Source organism: Callithrix jacchus, chromosome 9, assembly GCF_049354715.1.
Source record: "Callithrix jacchus isolate 240 chromosome 9, calJac240_pri, whole genome shotgun sequence".
Classification (NCBI taxonomy): Eukaryota; Metazoa; Chordata; class Mammalia; order Primates; family Cebidae; genus Callithrix; species Callithrix jacchus.
In genome coordinates, this window is record NC_133510.1 from 8724862 (window position 1) to 8748919 (window position 24058).

Genomic DNA, 24058 nt, shown 5'->3' on the forward strand with positions numbered 1-24058 from the left:
AGGCCGAGTTTGCAGTGAACTGAGATTGCACCATTGCATTCCAGCCTGGGTGACAAAAGTGAAACTTCGAAAGAGAGAAAGAGAGACATCAGGATCGGAGGGGGGAGGTAGGGGGGAGGGAAAGAAAGAGAGAGAGAGAGAGAGAAAGAAAGAAAGAAGGAAGGAAGGAAGGAAGGAAGGAAGGAAGGAAGGAAGGAAGGAAGGAAGGAAGGAAGGAAGGAAGGAAAGAAGGAAGGAAGGAAGGAAGGGAAGCTTGTTGAGTATCTCTGACTTGACCCTAGAGCTGAGCCTTGAACAATAGGTTGGTTGGGAGGGGAAAGCAGGAAGGAGATAAGCTGTGGAATGATCTCATCAAAAACAGAAAATGAGAAAAAAACACACCCTTTGGTAGAGCAGGATTCACTCAGGAGACATAGATCCTGCAGTGTAAAACTCTCCGGAAAGAAAAGAAAAGAGAGACACAGAAAAGTCATATTGTGGAGTTTAGGCTATGAAATTTTATAGCTTTCTCATATATTCTGGTGGCTTTCAACAATGTAGGCTAGAGGAAATACCAGATTTGGGGGAAGGTTTTTAAAATTCCAACCCAGATAAGATCAAATTGAAAGGAGTGATAGCAGGGCAGTAAGCAATTACAAGTATTTCAACATTTTTCCTAGATGATTCATATACATAACTGTTGCTTTTGGCCATAGAGATGCTTAAAAAGCAATGTAACCACAACTACCAAAATGACATGAATGGCAACGTTAGTCAAAGTGTTTATTCAAAGGGAAGGAGCTTGATCTGTAATACATTTTGTTCTGAGGCGTACACAGCCAATTTAAAACTCCTGATTCTACTTACAGTAAAATTAAGTTTATTAAAAAGATTTGTTCAATCCGGACACCTTCAGATATTTTGATTTTGCTTATGTAAGATGAAATTTCCTATGGCTATTTTAAATTTAAAATGTTTAAATGAGAAAACGACTACGTTTTTATGATATAATTTTGGAAACTTGGATCCAGGCGCAGTTGTGCACAACTGTAGTCCCAGCTATGGGGGAGGCTGAGGCAGGAAGATTGCTTGAGCACAGGAGTTCGAGACCAGCCTAGACAACAAATACTGACATGTAGGGAAACAAAATCACCCAAAAACCCCAGTGCAGGGACATCCATTATAACCTGCTCTCATTATTATTCCCTTGGCTCCAGTAAAACAAATTTGTTATGATACAATTGGCAATTGACTCCCATCCCACCTCCAGCCACCATTTTCATTTCATTAAACTTGCAAAAATGTGTCCTTCATATTTAACTATTTTAATTTTGGGACTCTGCTCATAGCATTATGGTGGGGTTTTGCTGTATGTACACATTTTATCTGAATGGTGTCAATACAATTTGGCCTTCCTTGTGGTGTTTTTTGTTTTTGTTTTTTTAGAGATAAGATCTTGCTCTGTTGCCCACACTGGAATGCAGCTGTGTGGTCATAGTTCACTGTAGCCTCGAACTCCTGGACCAAGTATTTGGAACTTCAGGTGCGTGCCACAGCGCCCTGCCAACAACAGTTTTATTTGGTGAGAAAAGTAAGCTTCTCTTCCCTGTTCTGTGGCCCGTGCTATTATTTAGCATCAAAACAATTCTCTGATGGCCCTGCGCCTCACAAATTCCTTCTTGAAAGCCTCTGCCTGAAGTCCCTTTCTATGTATTTATTTATTATTGTTTTGAGATGGGGTCTCGCTCTGTCACCCAGGCTGGAGTGCAGTGGCAGTATCTTGGCTCACCGCAGCCTCCACCTTCTGGGTTCAAGCAATTCTCCCACTACAGCCTCCCGAGTAGCTGGATTATGAAGCGTGCAACCACCCCTGGCTAATTTTTGCATTTTTAGTAGAGACAGGATTTCACCTTGTTGGCCAGGCTCGTCTTGAGCTCCTGACTGCAGGTGATCCACCCAACTTGGCATCCCAAAGTGTTTGGATTACAGGCGTAAACCACCACGCCCAGCCATCCCTTGCTCATTAGAGTTCAAACTGAGTTTAAAAGGTAGGCAAATTATTGAAGAGACATCATGCACTTCTTCCCCTCCTTTCTTCCTTCGCTTCACCCATTCTGCCTTCCACCAAGTGCCTTCATACAAGCCTACTTCCCCAGTTTCCCTTCCCAGCACAAATCAACTCTGGCAGATGGATACATGTGGACTATGCATTCATCAGACACATCCAAACATGAATCCTAGTTTAGCTTAGCCATGATCCTACAATGCCCAAGCACCTGGGAGCATTCCCTGCAAGATGAACAGTAAGAGGACAGGCTTCCTGACTGTTCATACATCTCCCCTTAGTCATTTGTTTTTTACAGCCAATTTTTAAAAACATGACACGTTGGCCAGGCGTGGTGGCTCACACCTGTAATACCAGCACTTTGGGAGACCGAGGTGGGGGGATCACAAGGTCAGGAGTTCAAGATCAGCCTGGTCAACATAGTGAAACCCCTAAAAATACAAAAAAAGAAAAAAAAAAGCCAAGCATGGTGGCTTGCACCTGTAATCTCAGCTACTCAGAAGCCTGAGGCAGGAGAATTGCTTGACCCAGGGAGGCAGAGGTTGCAGTGAGCCAAGGTCATGCCACGGCATTCCAGCCCGGGCAACAGAGCAAGAAAAAAAAAAGACATTACCCAATAGGAGCTGTCAGGATGTGCAAAATTATTGCTCAATTTGTTTGACAATGGAAATGGCCATTATGGTTTTTATGTAACTTTGCTTCTGTTATGTAATTCTTGTTGACAGGGTGTTTCAACCAAGGTACTTGGTAGCAAGTATCGTACAAGAAAGCATCTGTAAGTAGCTTATGTGGTCATCAGCCACAGCAAAGCATTCATCTGAGCTGCGCTATGAAGACTGTAGCTTGAGAAATACAAAATGTATCACTGGGCAAAAAGAAAGCAGAAGAAAAATATAGCCTGCAAGGAGAGCGTTGAGGGGCAAGCCACCCCCAAGATTTCAGTATCCACCTTAGAATACTCAACAAATTTGATTCCTGAATTTGCTAAACTGTGTGAGATTCCTCTTTAAAATTTTACATTGGTCTCAATTTTGGTTTGTCAGTCAGTTGAAGTATATCAACGTGTTTGTTCCTTTCTTTCCTTTTTTTTTTCTTGAGACAGTCTTGCTCTGTCGCCCACATAGCCATGTATATGCCATCACGCCTGGTTAATTTTTATATCATTAGTATAAAATATAAAAATGCTGGGCACGATGGCATACATCTTTAATCCCGGTTCGTTGAGGACTGAGGTGGGAGGATCACCTGGAAGGTCAAGGCTGTGATGAGCCGTGACTGCACCACCGCACTCCAGCCTGGGTGAGAATTTAAAGACAGTGACAGCAGAGCATCAAATCAAACATGGGCCCCTGTTCGACTGTGCATGACACATACCCACGAGTCCGCCCACACAGATTTTATCCTCATGATTTGTCCCCCTCCCATCACATCGTATCAGGAGAAACACTTAGATCTGGTTTCCACCTCAGGAAAGTTTTCTTGATAGTGTTTTCATTCGTGCTTCTATTCTAATTAGCTCGATTTCCTGGTCAGAAACCTCTCAGTCTTTGCTTGAATTCTGCAGTGTCTCTTCCCTTTATCTTCCTTTTCATTTTAATCTTTTTATCTTTCCCCTTTCTTCAGGGTGAGCTTTATCCATTTGTCCTTGAAATTGAGTTCGCAATTTCAATTTTTAACGCTGTCAATTTCTCCATTTGACTATCATCTCCAACAGAAATGTTAATTTCCACCATTACATTTTCAGTTTTTTATCAACACTTTCTTATCCTACTCATCTTCCCTTTAAATATCCACAGCTTTTCTTTCAGGCTGTAGGAAAGGATGTACAGCATTCTTTCAATGCATCTTATGCATTTTCCTTACATCCTGCTTTTCTTTACAGATGTTCTTCTCTTGGAGGCTATCTTCATACTCTATGGAAGATGCCAAAATGTTTTCTAAAATATTCTTCCATTTCCTAAATCTACCAGGATTACAAATCCAAGTTTCAAGACAATGCTCCCTTTTTCACATTCTGCAATGTCTCTCGCAGATTCCACGTCATGTTCATGCTTGTTTCTGATCATTCATCTTAAAATTAAAAGAGTTAGTAGACAGCGTGTTTCTCAACAAAGAGAATACTCACATTTCTTTTGGCACTGCCCCTTAGAACTCCTTCTCAGACTGCAGGTGTAGAGAAGTTAATATGCACAGTTTCTAATTCAGTTTCCATTATCCTGGAGGTGTTTGTCTATACTGAAATGGGACCTTTTTCTAGAAACAAATTCTAGAGTTTTGAGCCTGAGTTTTATCTATTTATTTAAAGACAGGGTCTTGCTCTGTTGCCGAGGTTGGAGTGCAGTGGTGCAATCATAGCTCACTGCAGCCTTAAACTCCTGAGTTAAGGGGATCCTCCCACCTCACCTCAGCCTTTTGAGCAGATACAAGTAGGTCGTGTGTCACCCTGCCTAGCTAAATGTGTGTGTGTGTGTGTGTGTGTGTGTGTGTGTGTGTGTGTGTGTGTGTAGAGATGGGTCTTGCTATGTTGCCCAGTCTGGTCTTGAACTCCTGACTTCAAGTGAGCCTCTGCCTGAGCCTCCCAAAGGACTGGCATTATAGGCATGAACCACTGAGCCCAGCCAACCCTGGATTTTACTTAAATGTTAATTTCTAACCACTTTTCAAGAACCAACTGCCTATAATTATTCTTCTTATTGTCTTCATTAATCAGTAGCAGCCAGACTTAGCAAATATTTATCAGGCACTTTTCAGTTAGTCATTGTTATACCATCTGAAAGAAGAACGCTTTAAATCCTTTCCCACAACCTGAAAGAAAAGCTGTGGATATTTAATACAGGAATATTCCACATCTACAGTCAAGGCTCAATACCACGAAGAAAGGATTATGTCTTGTTAACTGTTTGTATTTGGCCTTTGTACTTTTTTCTGTAGAATGAAGAGAAGATGCTATGATAGTAAATGTGGGAGAAGAAAAGGAACAGAGGAAGTTGGTGGCAGCCACTCAATAATGCAGCCACCCACTACAGGAAAGAGCTAGAGGAAAAGGTTTAGGGAAATTATGAAAAAGGAAAAATTAGGTAAAAATTACATCCCTTAAGCAATGCGGAAAATGCTCTTGGCCCTAAAAGTATTCAGAAGGTCCTTTCTCAGCCTCTTTGGAGGTAAGAATGGGAAAGAAAAGCTAGCAGTAGGATAAAAAGTTCGTGACTTTGTTGTCTGTAGAAAAATAATGTAACAATCAACCGCCTAATCAGTATTCAGCCTGTACAGCAACGTCGTTCTTAACCTCGTCTCCTCTCCTGCCGCAGTGAATCCATTTCTGAATCCTGTCTCACCTCTAAAGCCAAGACATGCTGACAGCCTTGTAATCACTGACCCACGGCAGCCCCTCCTGGTGTACCCACTGTACAAGGCACTCACAGGCTGGCAGCCTGTATCAAGGACAGGCAAGTGCACAGCCGAGAGGTCAGACAGACAGACAGACAGGACAGACTGTTACAAGCGGTTAGGGGCTCCATGGGCATTGAGCTCAAACCCGGGATTTATGAGAAATGTTCATTTTTTCTTTGATTCTGCAGCAATGTAGACTTGGTATTCTGATACTGATGCATCAAATGGTAAACTTAGTTGTTTCAGATATATATTTAAATATACTTTTTTTTTTTAATAGAGAGACAGGATCTCACTACAGGGCCCAGGCTGGTCTTGAACTCCTGAGCACAAATGATCCTCCCACCTTGGCCTCCCAAAGTGTTGGGATTACAGGCATGAGCCACAGGGCCTGACCCCAAATCCCAAACGGTGAGTTTAACCACCAGCACAACCTACACACAATAATGGAGGAAAAAATAGAAAAGGAGAATCAATTACATAAGTAAATGTTCATAATTGCAGTTAAATTGTAGTTGGATGGTAGTCTAAAATATTACTCTGCATATTTTTCTTTTGAGAAATTCTTTTTTTTTTTTTTTTTTTGAGACGGAGTTTCGCTCTTGTTACCCAGGCTGGAGTGCAATGGTGCGATCTCGGCTCACCGCAACCTCCGCCTCCTGGGTTCAAGCAATTCTCCTGCCTCAGCCTCCCGAGTAGCTGGGACTACAGGCACGCGTCACCATGCCCAGCTAATTTTTGTATTTTTAGTAGAGACAGGGTTTCACCATATTGACCAGGATGGTCTCGATCTCTTGACCTTGTGATCCACCCGCCTCGGCCTCCCAAAGTGCTGAGATTGTAAGCGTGAGCCACCGCGCCCGGCCTGAGAAATTTTCATTTAACCCAGTAAATCTTTCACAGCTATATTTATTCCAAAAGACTAAGGTTTATTGCTCAAGGGAGAAAAAAACAAAAATATCAGAAGACCAAAGAGTAAACTGTGTGGCTTTCTGAGACCTTGTGTACAGTGACAACAGTCTTCAAAACCATGAAAATGTAAGATCCATGAATCTGAAAGAGAAAAACGTTCTGAAATGTTCAAAACTTAGCTTGGAGAATGAAAAGACAGACTGAAACCAAAGGGCATACGATCTACTAAAGAACAATGAATTGGAATAACAATAGTATAGGCTAATGTTGAATTTGTTCCTGCCCACAGAAGTAAAAAGTTCGAAGAGCTGATGAGATAATACATAGTGGATCAATGTGCAGGCCTAGACTGTCCTCCTCCTTAGGGGTGGAGTCGTTCGCTTGATGGGTGAGGCAGAGTGTGGAAATGTTTGCTAATAGAAACTCAAGGTAGGTCTCTAATTATCAGAAAAGAGATGTCTACACTTTCCAGAACATACTCAAGCTTGCCTTGAATAGGAGCCGTATATCCTACATGGTACCTGAGTTGCAAAGTAGCAATAACTGAGGAAAATGTTTGGGGAGATGAACCCAAGGGCTGGTTCGGTAATTGACGCACACTAGATGAGACTAACTTTCAGTCCTAACTGCCACTCCCGCAGGGCTCAGAAGGATTTGAGAATGAGCCAAAGGACCCAAGAGAATCTAAGTCAGGATGAAAAGGTTGCCAACTGTGTCGGAAATGGCTGGCTGCCTGCCAGAAATGCGTGCTCTTACTTCCACACCGAGCAGTGACGGCCCAGCCAGAGGCTGCATTTCCCAGCCTTGTTAGCATAAAGATATGGCAATGTGTCTGGCTCTTACCAGAGGAAGGTAAGCAGAAGTTATTAAGAAGCAGGGGTGCGGCCAAGTGTGGTGGCTCATGGCTGTAATCCCAGCACTTTGAGAGGCCGAGTCGGGTGGATTACCTGAGGTCAGGACTTCCAGACCAGCCTGGCCAACATGGCAAAACCTCATCTCTACTAAAAACAAAAATTAGCCAGACATTGTGGCACATGCCTATAGTCCCAGCTACTGGAGAGGCTGAGGCAGGAGAATCAATCGCTTCAATCCAGGAATCGGAGGTTGCAGTGAGCCAAGCTCGTGCCACTGAACTCCAGCCTGGAAGACAGAGCGAGACTCTGTCTCAAAAAAAAATACAAATAAAAACCAAAGAAGCAGGGGTGAATGATGCTTTCCTTTTCTCTTCCTATGGCCAGAAGACAAGACTCCATAGTGTATAGTTCCTGCATACAGTTTGGCAACCACAGTGAATGCACAGAGTGTACCTGAGGATACAGGAAATATTCACGGGAAACAGTAGTAGTAGAACACTCTATAATGAATCATAAAGCTCTCTGGGATACTTTAAATATTTGAGGGAAATGCAGCACTGTCTTACTAAGACACTGAGCAAATAATTAGTGCTGGACTGTTTGACCCTAACTACTTCGTAAAAAGAACTGTTAAGTATTCCTTTTGGTCTGCAGCCCTAAAAATACATTACTGACACTCTACGGGCACTATAAACCGAGAAAGCATGGAAACTTCCCTCTCAGAAAATGATAGAGACACAGATGAAAGGGCTGTGGGTTCTAAAATCTCTACATGGAGGAAAGCCGGTTAGTAATTAAGAACTCCCACACTGGACTGGTATACAAGCCACCAATAAACTTCTGTTGCATGAATCCATTGAACTTTTGGAGTTTGTCATCATAGCTAATGTTATATTAACTAACACACGGAGTATCTGGGAATCTAAATCCAAGGTCAAGGTAAAGTTGCAGATACCAACAGCAGATGCCTATGCACTGCAATTCCTGCAGACTGAATGAGAAAAAAACTATATCTTCGTGGAGGCCACTAAGCCAAAAGCATGACTCAGAGAGTAAATGTCCCTTATCCAGTACCAAGTCAATACATAAGCCCCCGAAGCTAAGGTCAACCCTAAGGAAGAAAGGGGAAGGACATGAAGGAGGCAAAGGACACTAAGGATTTGGCCCAAATGAGATTGAGTAACCTTAAATCTGGTATTTAAAATTTTTTACTGGGCTGGGCATGGTGGCTCACACCTGTAATCCCAGCACTTTGGAAGGCCAAGGTGGGAGGATCACTTGAGCCCAGGAGTTTGAGACCTGCCGGTAAAACATAGTGAGCTCTTGTCTTACAAAAAATAAAAATTAAAAAATACCACCAGTGGATGTGTTTGATTGCTAAGTTAATTACACTTTTTTGGAAAAGAAACAAATTTACATTTTGCATATTTCATTTTGGAACTGGAATTGTAAAATTTTCTTTTTTTTTTTTTTGAGACGGAGTTTTGCTCTTGTCACCCAGGCTGGAGTGCAATGGCGCGATCTCGGCTCACCGCAACCTCCGCCTCCTGGGTTCAGGCAATTCTCCTGCCTCAGCCTCCTGAGTAGCTGGGATTACAGGCGCGCACCACCATGCCCAGCTAATTTTTTGTATTTTTAGTAGAGACGGGGTTTCACCATGTTGACCAGGACGGTCTCGATCTCTTGAACTCATGATCCACCTGCCTCGGCCTCCCAAAGTGCTGGGATTACAGGCTTGAGCCACCGCGCCCGGCTTCAAACATATTTTTATGTTTTCAGAGGAGTTCAAAAAAGACCAAGTGCAATTCACTAATGGACTTTCCAAAATTCCAATTTGGTAAAATTCATTTATTGTGTCTCCTTCACCCTTGGCTTACCAAAAGCTGGCATTCCAGGAATAGAATAATGGATGCTCAGTAGCCCCAAATCACCCAAGTCCATTACAGAAATGATGAGAACATTTCACAGCCAGCATCTTTGGTCCTCCTCATCACAGCTTTAGTATGTGAACCCAAAAGATCTGAGACGGGTCTCAGTCAACTTAGAAAGTTGAGTTTGCCAAAGTTAAGGACACACCATGGCATAGCCTCAGGAGGTTTTGACGACATGTGCCTAACATGGTCGGGAAACAGCTTACTTTTATACACTTTAGGGAGACATGAGACATCAATTAATATGTGTAAGAGGCACATTGGTTCAGTCTGGTCAGGTGAGACAATTCAAAGTGGGGTCTTCCAGGTTAGAAGCAGAAAAGAGACAAAACATTGATCTTTTGAGTCCTTGCTCAGCTTTCCACAGAATACACACTTTAGTCTGGCTCAGGGAGTCTGCATTTTTGCCTAAACAGTACTGCAGAGGAAGCAATCACATATATGTTTGTCTCAGGTGAGCCTCAAAGGGATGAATTTAAGTTCTGTCTGCCCTCTGTCCACAGGGAATTTCCTTGTGGGCAAATTACGAGGGAGGTGTGTGGCTTCTTATCTTCATGGCTATCTTAGTTAGGAATAAAATGGGAGGCAGGTTTACCTGACACAGTTTCCAGTTTGACTGTTCCCTTGGCTTAGTGATTTTGGGGTCCTGAGATTTATTTTCCTCAGCATGTGTGAGTAAAACCGGCACAATTTAAGGAAAGCAAGATTTCTCATCATCTAATTCATTGGTTCTCAACTAGGGGGCAATTTTGCCCCCCTACGGGAGCATTTGACAGTGTCTAGAGACATTTTCAATGGTCACGACCAGTGGAGTGGGGTGGGGGGGCGATGCTACTAGCATCCAGTGGATAAAGGCCAAGGGGTCCCCAGAACAACCTTCCCACCACAAAGAGTTAGTTGTCTGCTCCAAAATGTCAACACTGCAGAGGTGGAGGAATCCTGATCCAATTAATTTGTTTATATGTATAATTTGCTCCCCACTACTGGAATAAGGCTCTGTGAGGACAGGGACTTTGCTGTGTTTACTGCTCTATGCTTGGAACATGGGAGTCAACGAATACTTGATGACAGATAATAGATGAATGAATGCCTCAAAGGGGTCCTGGTCACACCAGGCATTTCTATGCACCTTACTTCATCAGGAGGGTTAGGAAGGGGAAGGAGGGTGGTATAGAGCAACATGGATCAAATATCTGGGGTGGCACAACTTCCTTGACTATCCTCATGTGGATCTCTTCCCAACACAACGCAACCAAAAATTTTCATCATTTTCCTTCATTTTAATTTTCTAACTTGAAAGAAAACGTGCAACTTTTTACCACGTCCTCAATTTCTCCATTCATTAAATGAATGTCATTAATCAAAATTGTGACTTTAATTTTAATTTTCTAAAAACAAGAGATGGAGCCTCTCTATGTCACCTAGGCTTGTCTGGCACTCTAGGGATCCAGTGACCCTCCCACCTTGGCCTCCCAAAGTGCTGGGATTACAGGCATGAGCCTCGGTGCCTGGACCACAAAATTGTGACTTGTGTCTCACAATTTTCACAGAGATTTGATGTACTTTTAGTTGTTCTTTATCTTTTCCAACAATTACAAGTGCATTTTCCCCGTTATGAAAGGTGCTTCTCTCTTCTCATCACTCCTTGATACCCAGGTGAAGCTTAGAAGAAAGGCCAAGAGGAAGAGTGGGGTGCTGAGGCCCCCGACTGCAGGTGGCTTGTTCCCTCCTGCCCCCTCCCCCACTGCACCTTAAACATTGCTCTGATACAGCAGAATGGCAACTTCTGCCTACCTGTTTGTCTGTATGGCTCAGTTCTTTTTGTCTGTGGCGAGGCGTGCTCTTACTTGTCTTTATATCAGGGGTACCTGGAGCATGGACCCAACCAATGCTGATTGAATGAATAAAATGCCTTTTGCCTACTTCACAATGTCACCTAGGGCACCCTGTGCCAGCTTCACAATGGTACCCAAGGCTTAACTTTTGACTACTTCACAATGTCACTTTTAACTGACCCCACACGGAAATGGGGACTGCACAGAAACGTAGGAGTGTGTCCAGTGTCCGCGCCGTTTGACTCACTCTCCCGTGGTGGCTGCAGCCAACGAAGAGGAAGCAAAGGATCAAAACTCTGAGCTGCAGCATATGGATTTGGGTTAAACGGCCTGGGACGGAGAGGCAAGCTAATCGCCCAGGGAAATGGGCCTGTGGGGACCTCACCAGAAACCGCAGAGGATCCGAGCTGCGTGTAGGCGGGGCACGCCTGTCACCCTGGGCCCGGGCGCCCGGTCAGCCGCTGGAGAGAACTGGTCGACCCCCGAGGCAGAGGCTAGTGGTGTTGATGTGAAGTGACTCCCCAAGCCTCGGGCAGCAACACTGCTAAAGGCGGCGGCAGGCGACTTCTGCATTTCCCCGAAGCGCAGCTGGGGAACGTTCCCAGACCGGCCCACGGGTTGCTAGAGGGTCAGACGGAAAGGACCCGCCTTTCCCAGGCGCCGGCCCAGCAGGACGAAGGTTGTTCCCCAGGCCACGTGAAGCGTCCTCGCCCCTCGGAGCCCGGAGCAGGCAGGGCTCACGAAAGCGGGAAGTTGAGGACGCCCCACCTTGGAGAGGCGGCGCCCCCGGAGCGGCTCTCGCAACCTCTGCCTCCGCGGCCGCCTGGTCCCGCACAGGGAGGTCGCGGCCGTGGAAGGATGACCCGTGGCGGTCCGGGCGGGCGCCTGGGGCTGCCACCACCGCCGCTGTTGCTGCTGCTGCTGCTGCTGTTGCCGCCACTACCGACCACCGCGGAGCCGCCGACCCCGGCAGGTGAGCAGAGCGCGCCCTGCAGGGGACCCCCCGGGAGGCTCCTCGGGGTCTGCGCGCGCCCCGCTTCCGGCCGGGTTGCGGTCCAGCGGGCGTCTCGCTCCTGGGTGGACCGCGGGAAACGCGCCTCTGACCAGCGGCCTCGCTCCAGCCCCGCAGGCACTTGAGAAGGGCATGGCGAGTGCTTCTGCCAACTTTACAAGTTTTGGCCCGAATCCTTGTCCCACAAATCGGCTCGTTCCTGCGCTGACTCTTGGCCCACAGAGCCTGGGCTGGTCCTAAAAACTCCAGCCAATGGGCATCTAAATATATTTATCCAGATCGTAGGACGGTATAGTTCCGGCCTGCCGTTTGTTTTGGGTTTTAAACATTTACAGTGACTTTAGCTTAAAATCACGGTTGCAGCCAGGTAATGGTCGGTTCGATGTGTGCCGGGCAGTGTGCTTAAGGGCCTTATGGTTTTGTTGTTGTTGTTGTTTTGTTTGAAACGGAGGCTTGCCTTATCGCCCAGGCTGGAGTGCAATGGTCTGATCTCTGCTCACTGCAGCCTCTGCCTCCTGGGTTCAAGCGATTCTCCTGCCTCAGCCTCCCAAGTAGCTGGGATTACAGGCGCCTGCCACCACGCCCGGCTAATTTGTGCATTTTTAGTAGAGACGGTGTTTCACCAGGTTGGCCAGGCTGGTCTCAAACTCCTGACCTTAGGGGATCCACCTGCCTGGGCCTCCCGAAGTTCTGAGTGCTGGGATTACAGGCCACCCGCTTCCGGCCTGTTTTATATGTGCGTGTGTGTGTGTGTGTGTGTGTGTGTGTAATCCTCATTATAATCCTAAATAGGTATATTCCCCATTCTGCAGATGAGAAGACTGAGATTGGTCAGAAGTAATTTGCATAAAGATAACACAGCCGTTACCACAGAGCTCGGGGATGTCAGAGGGCATTTGCTTATTTACTTATCTCTTGGAAAAACAGGTTTTATCTCTACAGGTATTCTTGCAAAGCTGCATTTTTTTGCTAAAATAAAATAAAATTTAAAAGTCTTAGATTTCTTATTTCCATTCCTGAGGCCAAAGATTATGAGCTCTAACTAAGGGACTTGAAAGAATTCTAAAGCAATAATAAGAGAGAATTAATTTTGTTTGATTTCAGAATCCCCTCTTCTGTGCTGACCTTGTGCAAGAGCAGGGTGGGGCCTGGGGAGGGTGTCTCTTCCTAAATGTGTGTACTGATTCTTGTTACACCACACTCCGTCATCAAGTGTCTGCAGTGACTAGTTTTCTGAACTTGCCCAGTTACCACTCTTCAATTACATCTTTCCAGTTGGTGCCAGCCTGTGGGATCAGATGCACACATAGGCTTGACTCTTGATTTTCTGTGTTCTTTGCCTGAACTATAGAGGTGGCCTTGGTGCCTTCTTCTAGTCCAGAGACACAGCTCATTCAGATGTACCTGGGGGAAGCTGGGGAGGGTCCCAAAAGTGAGGTAGCTATTCTGTCTGGAATGCTAGCTAAAATCTTTATTCCTTTTCTGGTTTGTTTTGTTTTGTTTTGTTTTGTTTTAACTATTGAGATTAAGTGTTTTTGTAGGTGGTGGGGGCAGCCTGAGGAGTGAGATAGAGATGTTTTTCTGAAGATGGTGCACACCTTGTTAGAAACTGCATCTCAAACTGAGTTCCCCCAACAGGAAGCTGACTCCATGCCTAGAGGTTCTGGAGCTAAGGCAGAAAATAAGGACATTTCTGAGATGAAGGGATCCCAGCAGTCTGGAAAAGGTTCTTACTCACATAGGTGTAAAGGGCATGTGGTGATGCCACACTATTTCAGCCCATGTGAGCTCTGTTTCCTTTGTCCTACCCACATTCATCTGTTTTCCCATGAGGCTTTTTGGGTCTTTGTCTTAACCTTCTACTAGCCTGCGAACAACCGAAGAGTAGAGAACTGGGACTTAGTACCTCTCACTTGTCATGTGTTCTCTGAAGTACCCAGCTCAGTACCCTGAACTTAGCAGGAATTCAGTCAACACTAAAGGAATTGCATGTCCATTGTTGGGAATAGATGTTGAAAATAGATGCTCAGTGCTGCAAAGAAAAGTGAGCACTGAGACGAAGGCTCTTTCGGCAATGCGACTTTGACCTCCTGGGCTGCAGGAAGGGTATTCTCACTAGCCATTTTGCCATGAGAATACAAACAACAAAGGAAAACACACATTTATTTCTTATGCATTTGGGATTGTCCTTACTGCTGTGTCTGATCTCTGGTGGCAGGAGCCAGGCCTGACAATCTAAACTAAAACTCGATTGGTTAATAAACTTGAAACTTTTCTAAACAGGTAAATGCCTGTGAGCACGTCCAGCACAGATATTTTGGCTAAAGTACAAGGACATAGAATGTACTACGTGCCTGTAAGCATGGCATGTCTAACAGCTACATAGGATAGGGCTTAACAAAGTTATTAGCACACTTGCTCTTTAACAAGAAAGGAAACTTTAAAAAGGAACTTTTCTACTTCCCACATCTATCCCGTTGGAATAGATTTTATATCCACTAACATGCATCTGTGTATCTAAAAACAACTTCTTCAATTTTTAACTTTACTTTTATTATTATTACTTTTTTTTTTTTTTTTGTGGAGACAGTCTTACTCTGTCACCAGGTGCCAGGCTGGAGTGCAATGGCGCAATCTCAGCTCACTGCAACCTCCACCTCCTGGATTCAAGCAATTCTCCTGCCTCAGCCTCCCAAATACCTGGGACTACAGTGCACACCACCACATCCAGCTAATTTTTTTATTTTAGTAGAGACATTTCACCATGTTGGCCAGGATGGTCTCAATCTCTTGACCTCGTGATCCGCCCGCCTCAGCCTCCCAAAGTGCTGGGATTACAGGTGTGAGCCACCACGCCAGACCTATTATTTTTTGTTACTTTTTTTTTTTTTATTTGTCTTTTCCACCCAGGCTGGGTACAGTAGCAAGACTTCGGGTCACTGCAACCTCAGGTCACTGCAACCTCTACTTGTTTCAAGCAATTCTCCTGACTCAGCCTCCCAGGTAGCTGGGATTATAGGCACACGCCACTCATGCGGGCTAATTTTTGTATTTTTTGTAGAGATGGGATTTCAACAGGTTGGCCAGATTTAATCTCCTGGCCTCAAGTGATCCGCCCACCTCAGCCTCCCAAGTGCTGGGATTACAGGTGTGAGCTACCATGCTCGGCCACTTTTCGCTAATTCTTGCATAATTAATACTTCAATTTGTAAAGGTTACTTCAAGTTTTATTATTCCAGAAGTTGACAAATAATTGCACAGTCGTTCTAGCCAAATCTTTCAAACTGATTTCAGACATACGGTGTTGCCTTCGTCTTTCCAGACCAAGCGCCCATAATTGACTTTAGAAGGTCCTTGTATAGTTTTTTCTAAATGATATGTATAGAGAATTCAGGTGGTCACTAGAGAAATAAATGATACCTTTCTCTGGTTCACAAAAAGTTTAACATCTTGGAAGTCATTCTGTCTCTGTAAGAAGATTTGGCAGACCCGTGATTGGAGTCAGCTTCTGTTGATCCTTTAACTCTGCAGACATTCGTTTTTAGGGTTGGCTGCTGAGAGGCTCATGAGATGGTATGTATATTGGTAAAACTGGGTTAGAATCCGGCCCTCAGCTTTGCAGAGCTAGACTCCAGAAATTAAGTCTTTTTAGTGCTCCCTATCTGATTAGAAGAAACCTGATTCACCCTGATACACACCCAAGTCTATTCATCAGACTTGTCAATTTTTAGTTTGAAATAGAACTGCCTGGCAGACTAGGTATTTATGTGGTCTGCTCTAGGCACATTCTCACTGTAATCAAACCACAAGGGGGTAGATAACATCAGAGATTGTCAGGCTGGAGGCCTGATTTGTCTGTCTCCTTGTAGGCCTCCTACACTTGAGTCAGTGGAGGGAGTGCTCCTCTGATACATGGTGCTTGCCTGGCATTGCTGGCCCCTGATGTTGGAACACTGCCTTTTCCAAAATTGTCCCAAAGTGCTAGGATTACAGGCGTGAACCACCATGCCCGGCCAAAAGTTATCATGTCTTGATAAGGCAGGCAGGATTCCAGATGATAATCCATGTGCTTTGAAGTAATAATTTTTTTTTTTTTTTTGAGACGAGTCTTGCTCTGTCATCAGGCTGGAGTGCAGTGGCACAATCTCAGCTCACTGCAACCTCCGCCTCAGGTTCAAGTGATTCTAGTGCCTCAGCCTCCTAAGTAACTGAGATATAAGCATGCACCCCCACACCCAACTGATTTTTGTATTTTTTGTAGAGATGAGGTTTCACCATGTTGCCCAGGTTGGTCTTGGACTCCTGGCCTCAAGTGTTTCGCCCACCTTGGCCTCCCAAAGTGCAGGGAGTGCAGGTGTGAGCCACCGTGCCCAGTCCCAACTTGAACATTTTCTCGTGCTCTCCCTTTATCAACTTGTTTGTATAATGTACACAAGGTAAGTTCCAGAGCCATGTCTGAGGGAAGTGCCCACTTAATCTTTATTATTAATCTTTGTTTCCTGGTCCTCTGGAAACATGAATTTGGTAGCAAATATCAAAATCTTTCTTTAGAAGAAAATTTAAAAGAATCTGCCTTTAGTGTTTATATTGAAGTAAGACAATTTTTTTTTTTTTTGAGATGGAGTTTCACTCTTGTTAGCCAGGCTGGAGTGCAATGGCCGATCTCGGCTCACCGCAACCTCCGCCTCCTGGGTTCAGGCAATTCTCCTGCCTCAGCCTCCTAAGTAGCTGGGATTACAGGCACGCGCCACCGTGCCCAGCTAATTTTTTGCATTTTTAGTAGATACGGGGTTTCACCATGTTGACCAGGATGGTCTCGATCTCTTGACCTAGTGATCCACCCGCCTCAGCCTCCCAAAGTGCTAGGATTACAGGCTTGAGCCACCGTGCCCGGCGAAGTAAAACAATTTTTTTAAAAAAATTTCATGGTGGCTTCATTTTTTAATATATATACTATGAAACATATGAACTTTGTCTTGAGTGTTCTGACATGCAAAAAAGAATTTTTGTTTTCATACTTCCTTAGACATGAATTTTACATTGTCACTTGTTACCTTTTGCTTTTGTTAGATTCCAAATTATAAGGCATTAACTATGGAGGCAGCAAAATAAAAGAGGCAGTGACACGCTTCATGGAAAAAATCCCAAGGGATTTATTTTCTTCAGCATTTTAAATAATTTTTATGTTTTTAGGTTTTGTCTTTAAAAAAAAATGGAGTAGGTTCTACTTTATACAACTGCTATGTTACAATTTTTCAAACCTCCAACTTGAAAATGTGACTAGAAAATTTATTAATAATGTTATGTAGCTTCTTTGCACTACTGCGAAACAGGAATTTACTTAATGTGGTAAAATATGAAATCAAGGTAGTGAAATTATGGGGAAATTTCAGTTTAAAACTTGAAACACTGTGTCTACACAGATAGCATATCATGTTACAGTCTTTTTTTTTGAGAGGGAGTCTCACTCTCACCTTGGCTGGAGTGCAGTGGTGCAATCTTAACTCACTGCAACCTCCACCCCCAGGCTTCAGCTGATCCTCCTACCTCAGCCTCACAGGTAGCTGGGATTACAAGCATGTGCCACTGTACCCAGCTAATTTTTGTATTTTGTTTTGTTTTGTTTGCTTGTTTTTTGTTTGTTTGGAGATGGAGCCTCACTCTGTCCCCAAGGCTGGAGTGCAGTGGCGCGATCTTGGTTCATTGCAACCTCCGCCTCCGGGTTCAAGCAATTATTCTTAAACCTCCCGAGGAGCTGGGACTACAGGTGCATGCTGCCATGCCCAGCTAATTTTTTTTTCTTGTATTTTAGTAGAGATGGGCTTGACCATGTTGCCCAGTCTGGTCTCGAATTCCTGAGGTAAGGCAATCCACCTGCCTTGGCCTCCCAAAGTGCTGGGATTACAGGCGTGAGCCACCGTGCCTGGCCAATTTTTGTATTTTTAAGTAGAGATGTGGTTTCACCATGTTGGCCAGGTTGATCTCAAACTCCTGACCTCAGGTGATCAGCCTGCCTTGGCTTCCCAAAGTTCTGTGCTTACAGGCGTGAGCTACCGCGCCTGGCCATGTTACAGACTTCCTAGAGAAAACTGTGGAAATCTCTTGATTGAGAGTTGAAAACAGAATGAGCAACTCACTGAAAGAGACGGGCGGGCTCTGAAATTTGTCCATCTGCCTTGCACATGGAGTAATAATTTCAGCATAAGGGAGTGTCAAGTTATTTACACTGTTGTTATTCTCTTTGAGGCCATTTGCAAACCTAAGATACCAAAGTTCTAATTCATAATTAGAAATCAAGAATTAATATGCTGTCAAGTTTATAAAACTTGATAGAGTCTGTCCGAGTCAGTGTGAAAGTCTTGGACCCAGGGGCCATAAAGCATTGTGCCAGGCCCAAGGGAGTGGACCAATGAAATGTATGCGAGATTCCACCTCTCCTTACGAGCAAGGAGCTTGTAATCAATGTTTTAGGACCAAATAGACACAAATACATAACTAATGAGTAATCTAGGTGAGAAATCAGAATGGGGCAAAGTTGACTTTCTGTTGATAAGACTTGGCAAGAACTCTGATTTCAGCTGCGAGAGATGAATAGAAATGTTTCAAGGGAAGGAAGGAGGGATCATTCTACATCTAAGCAGATCTCCAGCATTTTTCTGCATTCATGGATTGTTGTTTTGAAGCTAGTTTTTAAAGTTGTGCCCCTTTCTTTTTTTTTTGAGTCGGAGTTTCGCTCCTGTTACCCAGGCTGGAGTGCAATGGCGCAATCTCAGCTCACCACAACCTCCGCCTCCTGGGTTCAGGCAATTCTCCTGCCTCAGCCTCCCGAGTAGCTGGGATTACAGGCACGCGCCACCATGCCCAGCTAATTTTTATATTTTTAGTAGAGACGGGGTATCACCATATTGACCAGGATGGTCTCGATCTCTTGACCTCGTGATCCACCTGCCTCGGCCTCCCAAAGTGCTGGGATTACAGGCTTGAGCCACCGTGCCCGGCCTGCCCCTTTCTACTTATCTAGCATCGTGCGGCGCACCTCACATCGTCTCACTTGCCTTTTATTTCCACTTCATGCAGGTGACCTAAGGCACCTCTCCTCAGTCTCTGCAGAAATCTCTTACTTTCTACCTCTGGGCATCTCTGAAATTACAGCCATACAGCCACTTAGTCCTGGAGCATATGCAGACATGGAGTAAGGGAGTTATCACTTCCTAGGGCAACGTTTGACCTTTGTAGGATGGGAGCAGGCTGATAAGTGCTCAGTTTTCTGTCCCTGGGATGAAGATTTCCTTCCAACGCTAGTTCTACACACCTCCTCAGTGGGTTTTAGTGGGATCAACCCACAGTGTCCACAGTGGAAAACAGAGGAAACTGTTGAATCGGTGTTCCTCCCTTTCACTCTCCCAGCCTGGCAGTCTATTCTCCAGGAGTACTTGCTAAAATAATCCTTTCAGCAGGATTAGTCCATGATCTCTGGAAAGAGCCAAAGTTTAAAAACACACACTTACAATTTTGTTTCCTGGTGATTGTTTAATTTTCAAATGAGTTATATCTTTAGTGACGCCAATGAGGAGTCAAAACAAATCCAAAAACCAGGTATCAATTTACTGAGAGACCTTTCAAAGAAGGCCAAGTGCAATGGCAAGGTACACAGAGGTATACTGAGGGACTAGCTGAGCAGACATAAAAGAGAAAAGCAATTCAAGGAACAGAACCAGTGAATTTTTAGCTAAACCCAAAATGAATACATTGTTTTCATTGTAATTTTTTTCTATTTTCTCTAACATCTTTTACTTGTGCTTTTTCTCATTTCTTTCTTGTTTTTCCCCCATGACTTCTGAATATATTAAGTAAACATTACATTGCTTGGGGTTGAAAATGACTTGCTCTTTCATTTATGAGGTACAATAAAAATTATTATAGAATCTAAATACGGAAGAGAGTAATTTAAGCCACTTATGAGTATTTTATACATTTTTTCTTTCTAAGACAAGGTAGGAATTTTTTTCAACTGAAAACAATGAACTCATAGAAAATATTAATCACGCTGGACACAGTGGCTCACGCCTGTAATCCCAGCACTTTGGGAGGCTGAGGTGCACGGATCACCTGAGGTCAGGCGTTCGAGACCAGCCTGACCAACATGGAGAAACCCCCTCTCTGTAATCCCTGCTACTTGGGAGGCTGAGTCGGGGAATCACTTCAACCCTGGAGGCGGAGGTTGTGGTGAGCCTAGATCATGCCATTGCACTCCAGTCTGAGCAACAAGGAGTGATACTCTGTCTTGAAAAAATAAAAATTAAAAAGTATATATTACTCGGGCCAGACGTGGTGGCTCATGCCTATAATCCCAGCACTTTGGGAGGCCGAGGTGGGTGGATCACAAGATCAAGAGATCGAGACCATCCTGGTCAACAAGGTGAAACCCCGTCTCTACTAAAAATACAAAAATTAGCTGGGCATGGTGGCGCGTGCCTGTAATCCCAGCTACTCGGGAGGCTGAGGCAGGAGAATTGCTTGAACCCAGGAGGCGGAGTTTGCGGTGAGCCGAGATCTTGCCATTGCACTCCAGCCTGGGTAACAACAGCGAAACTCTGTCTCAAAAAAAAAAAAAGTATATATTACTCGAGTATACAAGTAAATATTAATAAAAGAAATTTAATTTTGGTGTTTGGGCTTTTACATAGAGAGAAATATCAAAATGATGGTGCATTTTCCATCTTTATTTATAGAAGAAAAATACTTTTAATAAATAGCATTTCCATTCATTCAACAGATATTTAATCAAGTGCATTGATTTTGAGGATATTACTGTTCACAATGTTTGAATCTGACTTTTCATTTTCACAACTCTAAAGAAAATATCAAATAGCTCTTGCTTTTGGGGCTGGATAAACTTAATCCAAGATTCTGAGCCATTTAGTAAGTCTCCCACCCAGACTTGAAAACATAATTACTTATTTCAGACTAACTTCTGTGAATGAGTGTTCTGATGAGCTTCCTTTTCTGGGAGTCTTAGGAGGGAGGATCGCTTGAACCCAGGAATTCCAGGCTGTAGTGAGCTATGATTGTGCCACTGTACTCCAGACTGGGCAACAGAGTGAGACCTCAGCTCAAAAATAAATAAATAAATAAATAAATGGCTTTCTTTTCATTTAGAGAACACAGACAAACTACATTCATCAAAGAAACATTGTTTTGTCGGGTTTATAGCGTGTTAAGCAGAAATAGTTCCTTTCTCAGAGCTTGTATAAAACTAGGTTTGGATTAGAATTATGTACTATTTTCTGTTTTCACTATTATACTTTTCATACCATCCACCTCCCATCATGAAGATGTTTTTAAAAAACGGAAAAGTAGAATAGCTTAAACTATCACAGGATTTAAGAAAATCAGAAAATAGCATGAATACTGGAAAAACCAGGAAGAGTTGAAACTTAGAGAAAACACTGAGGAATGGAGGACCTCAGCTGCAGTAGAGTAACATCTCTGACTTTGGTTTTATTCTCCACTGATAAACTGTTGGCAGGACGTTTTTCTCACCAAAATCTCTTGGGGATTGAGTAAACGTTTTTTACATGCATGGAAGAACACGAGTGTCAAAAAAAAAGCACGTATTTGCAGAAGTTTCTTTTTGTGGTCAGGAAATTAGGTAGTACCCGCAACAGTGAGAACATAGCTCTTGGGTTTAGGACTCAGATCACCTTGAGCAAGCCCCAGATTACAGCAAAAAGGGGCTGATGGGTTGGAAAGGGCAAGGGAAGGGGAAGGCAGGCCTGGGGTGCTTGAGATGAGAAATGCCAAGGTTTTGGAGAAGACAAAGCTAAAATCATGCTGTGTGGCTAGAAAGAAAAGAGAAGTGTCACACCTTCCTTTTTTCTTTTAGGGTTCCTGTTTATGTCCCCACTTTTTATTGAAGCAGCCACCCTTTCTCATTTCCCTACAAGGCTTCCTGGAGGTGAGGGTGGAAGGGAATGGGTGAGAAAAGCTGGGGATATGTGGTCAAAAATAAATTTGGAAAACACGTGTATTGCCTTTGGGTAGAGAAGAAGGGAAGTTTCCATGGGTGCGGCCTACAATTGTGAAATTGTGGCCAAATGGCTCCATTAACAATTAGATAATTGTCACCTGCAGTTTATTGGCAAATTATTTGGCACCTCCCTACTTCTTAAAGCTATTACTTCCATTTAACCATGGTGAAGGCCCGCCTGCCGTGATGGTCACGGTACTCAGAAGTGAATTGTCTACTCACATCATTCCTTAAGAGTTTAATCAGGATTAGTTTCTAAGCCTGACTAAGCCCCAGCCTATCACTGAATCCCTGGGCCAAGGTGCCATGATGCTCTAGAAGTAAGACTACTTTTAGTACATATTTGATAGACAATCTTTTTTTGGGCCGCATAGTATTTCATGGTGTATGTGTACCACCGTTTTTTCATCCAGTCTACCACTGATGGGCATTTAGGCTGATTCCGTGTCTTTGCCATTGCAAATAATGCTGCAGTGAACATAAGTGTGCATGTGTCTTTATGACAGAACAATTTATATTCCTTTGGGTATATTTCCCAGTACTGGGATTACTGGGTTGAACGCTACTTCTGTTTTGAACTTTTAAGTTCAGGGTACATGTGCAGGTTTATTATCTAGGCAAATACGTGTCACAGGAGTTTGTTGTATGATTATTTCATCACCCAGGTATTCAGCTTAGTACCCATTAGTTATTTTTCCTGATCTTCTTCTTCTTCCCTCAACCCTGAAGTAGGCCCTAGTGTCTGTTGTTTCCTCCTACATCCTTAGATCTCATCATTTACCTCCTACTTGTAAGTGAGAGCATGCAGTATTTGGTTTTCTGTTGCTACGTTAGTTTGCTCAGGATAATGGCCTCCAGCTCCATCTATGTTCCTTCAAAGCACATGATGTCATTCTTTTTTATTGCTGCATAGTATTTCACGGTGTATGTGTACCACAATTTCTTTATCCCGTCTACCACTGATGGGCATTTAGGTTGATTCCATGTCTTTGCTATTGTGAATAGTGCTGCAGTGAACATATGTGTGCATGTGTCTTTACAACAGAACGATTTATATTCCTCTGGGTATATGCCCAGTAATGGGATTACTGGGTTGAATGGAATTTCTGTTTTTAGGTCTTTGAGGAATAACCACAATGCCTGAACTAATTTACACTCCCGCCAACAGGGCAGAAGTGTTCCTTTTTCTCTGAAACTTCACCAGCACCTGTTATATTTTGACATTTTAAGTAATAGTCATCTGACTGCTGTGAGATGGTATCTCACTGTGGTTTGATCTGCATTTTGCTAATTATTAGTGATGGTGAACATTTTTTCATATGCTTTTGGCCACATGTATGTCTTATTTTGAAGAGCATGATAGATAATCTTTGTGGTTTTTTTTGGAGACAGAGTTTCACTCTTGTTGCCCAGGCTGGAGTGCAATGGCACCATCTCAGCTCACTGCAGCCTCCACCTCCCAGGTTCAAGCAATCTTCCTGCCTCAGCCTCCTAAGTGGCTGGGATTACAGGCATGCACCCCCACTCCTGGCTAATTTTGTATTTTTTAGTAGACACAGGGTTTCTTCATGTTGATCAGGCTGGTCTCAAACTCCCAACCTCAGGTGATCCATCCTCCTTGGCCTCCCGAAGTGCTGGGATTACAGGCGTGAGCTACTGCACTCAGCTAATAGACAATCTTAACATTAAAAAATAAAATGTTGGGAGGCCAAGGCGGGTGGATCACAAGGTCAAGAGATCGAGACCATCCTGGTCAACATGGTGAAACCCCGTCTCTACTAAAAATACAAAAATTAGCTGGGCATGGTGGCGCGTGCCTGTAATCCCAGCTACTCAGGAGGCTGAGGCAGGAGAATTGCCTGAACCCAGGAGGCGGAGGTTGTGGTGAGCCGAGATCGCGCCATTGCAGTCCAGCCTGGGTAACAAGAGCGAAACTCCATCTCAAAAAAAATAAAATAAAATGTCGGTCCAGTTTGGAATGTTTGCCAACAAATAACCCTGTGTAAATATTTAATCTGAAAACTTTGTAGCCTCTTAATCACTAAAATCT

At 43.9% G+C, this 24058-nt stretch overlaps 1 protein-coding gene and 1 long non-coding RNA gene across 2 annotated transcripts in view; one reads left to right on the top strand and one right to left on the bottom strand.

Annotated features, from left to right (window-relative positions):
• LOC118144074 (uncharacterized) overlaps nt 1–11700 on the bottom strand; it is an 81127-nt gene extending 69427 nt beyond the window's left edge. Inside the window, exon 1 of the long non-coding RNA XR_004728545.3 lies at nt 10926–11700. This is a non-coding gene — a long non-coding RNA (uncharacterized LOC118144074). The remainder of the gene's footprint in view (nt 1–10925) is intronic.
• The window catches only part of PLBD1 (phospholipase B domain containing 1), a 57695-nt gene continuing 45306 nt past the window's right edge, over nt 11670–24058 (top strand). The window contains exon 1 of the mRNA XM_002752117.6: nt 11670–11939. Within this exon, the coding sequence (XP_002752163.2) occupies nt 11825–11939 (115 nt within the window). The 5' untranslated portion in view covers nt 11670–11824. The remainder of the gene's footprint in view (nt 11940–24058) is intronic.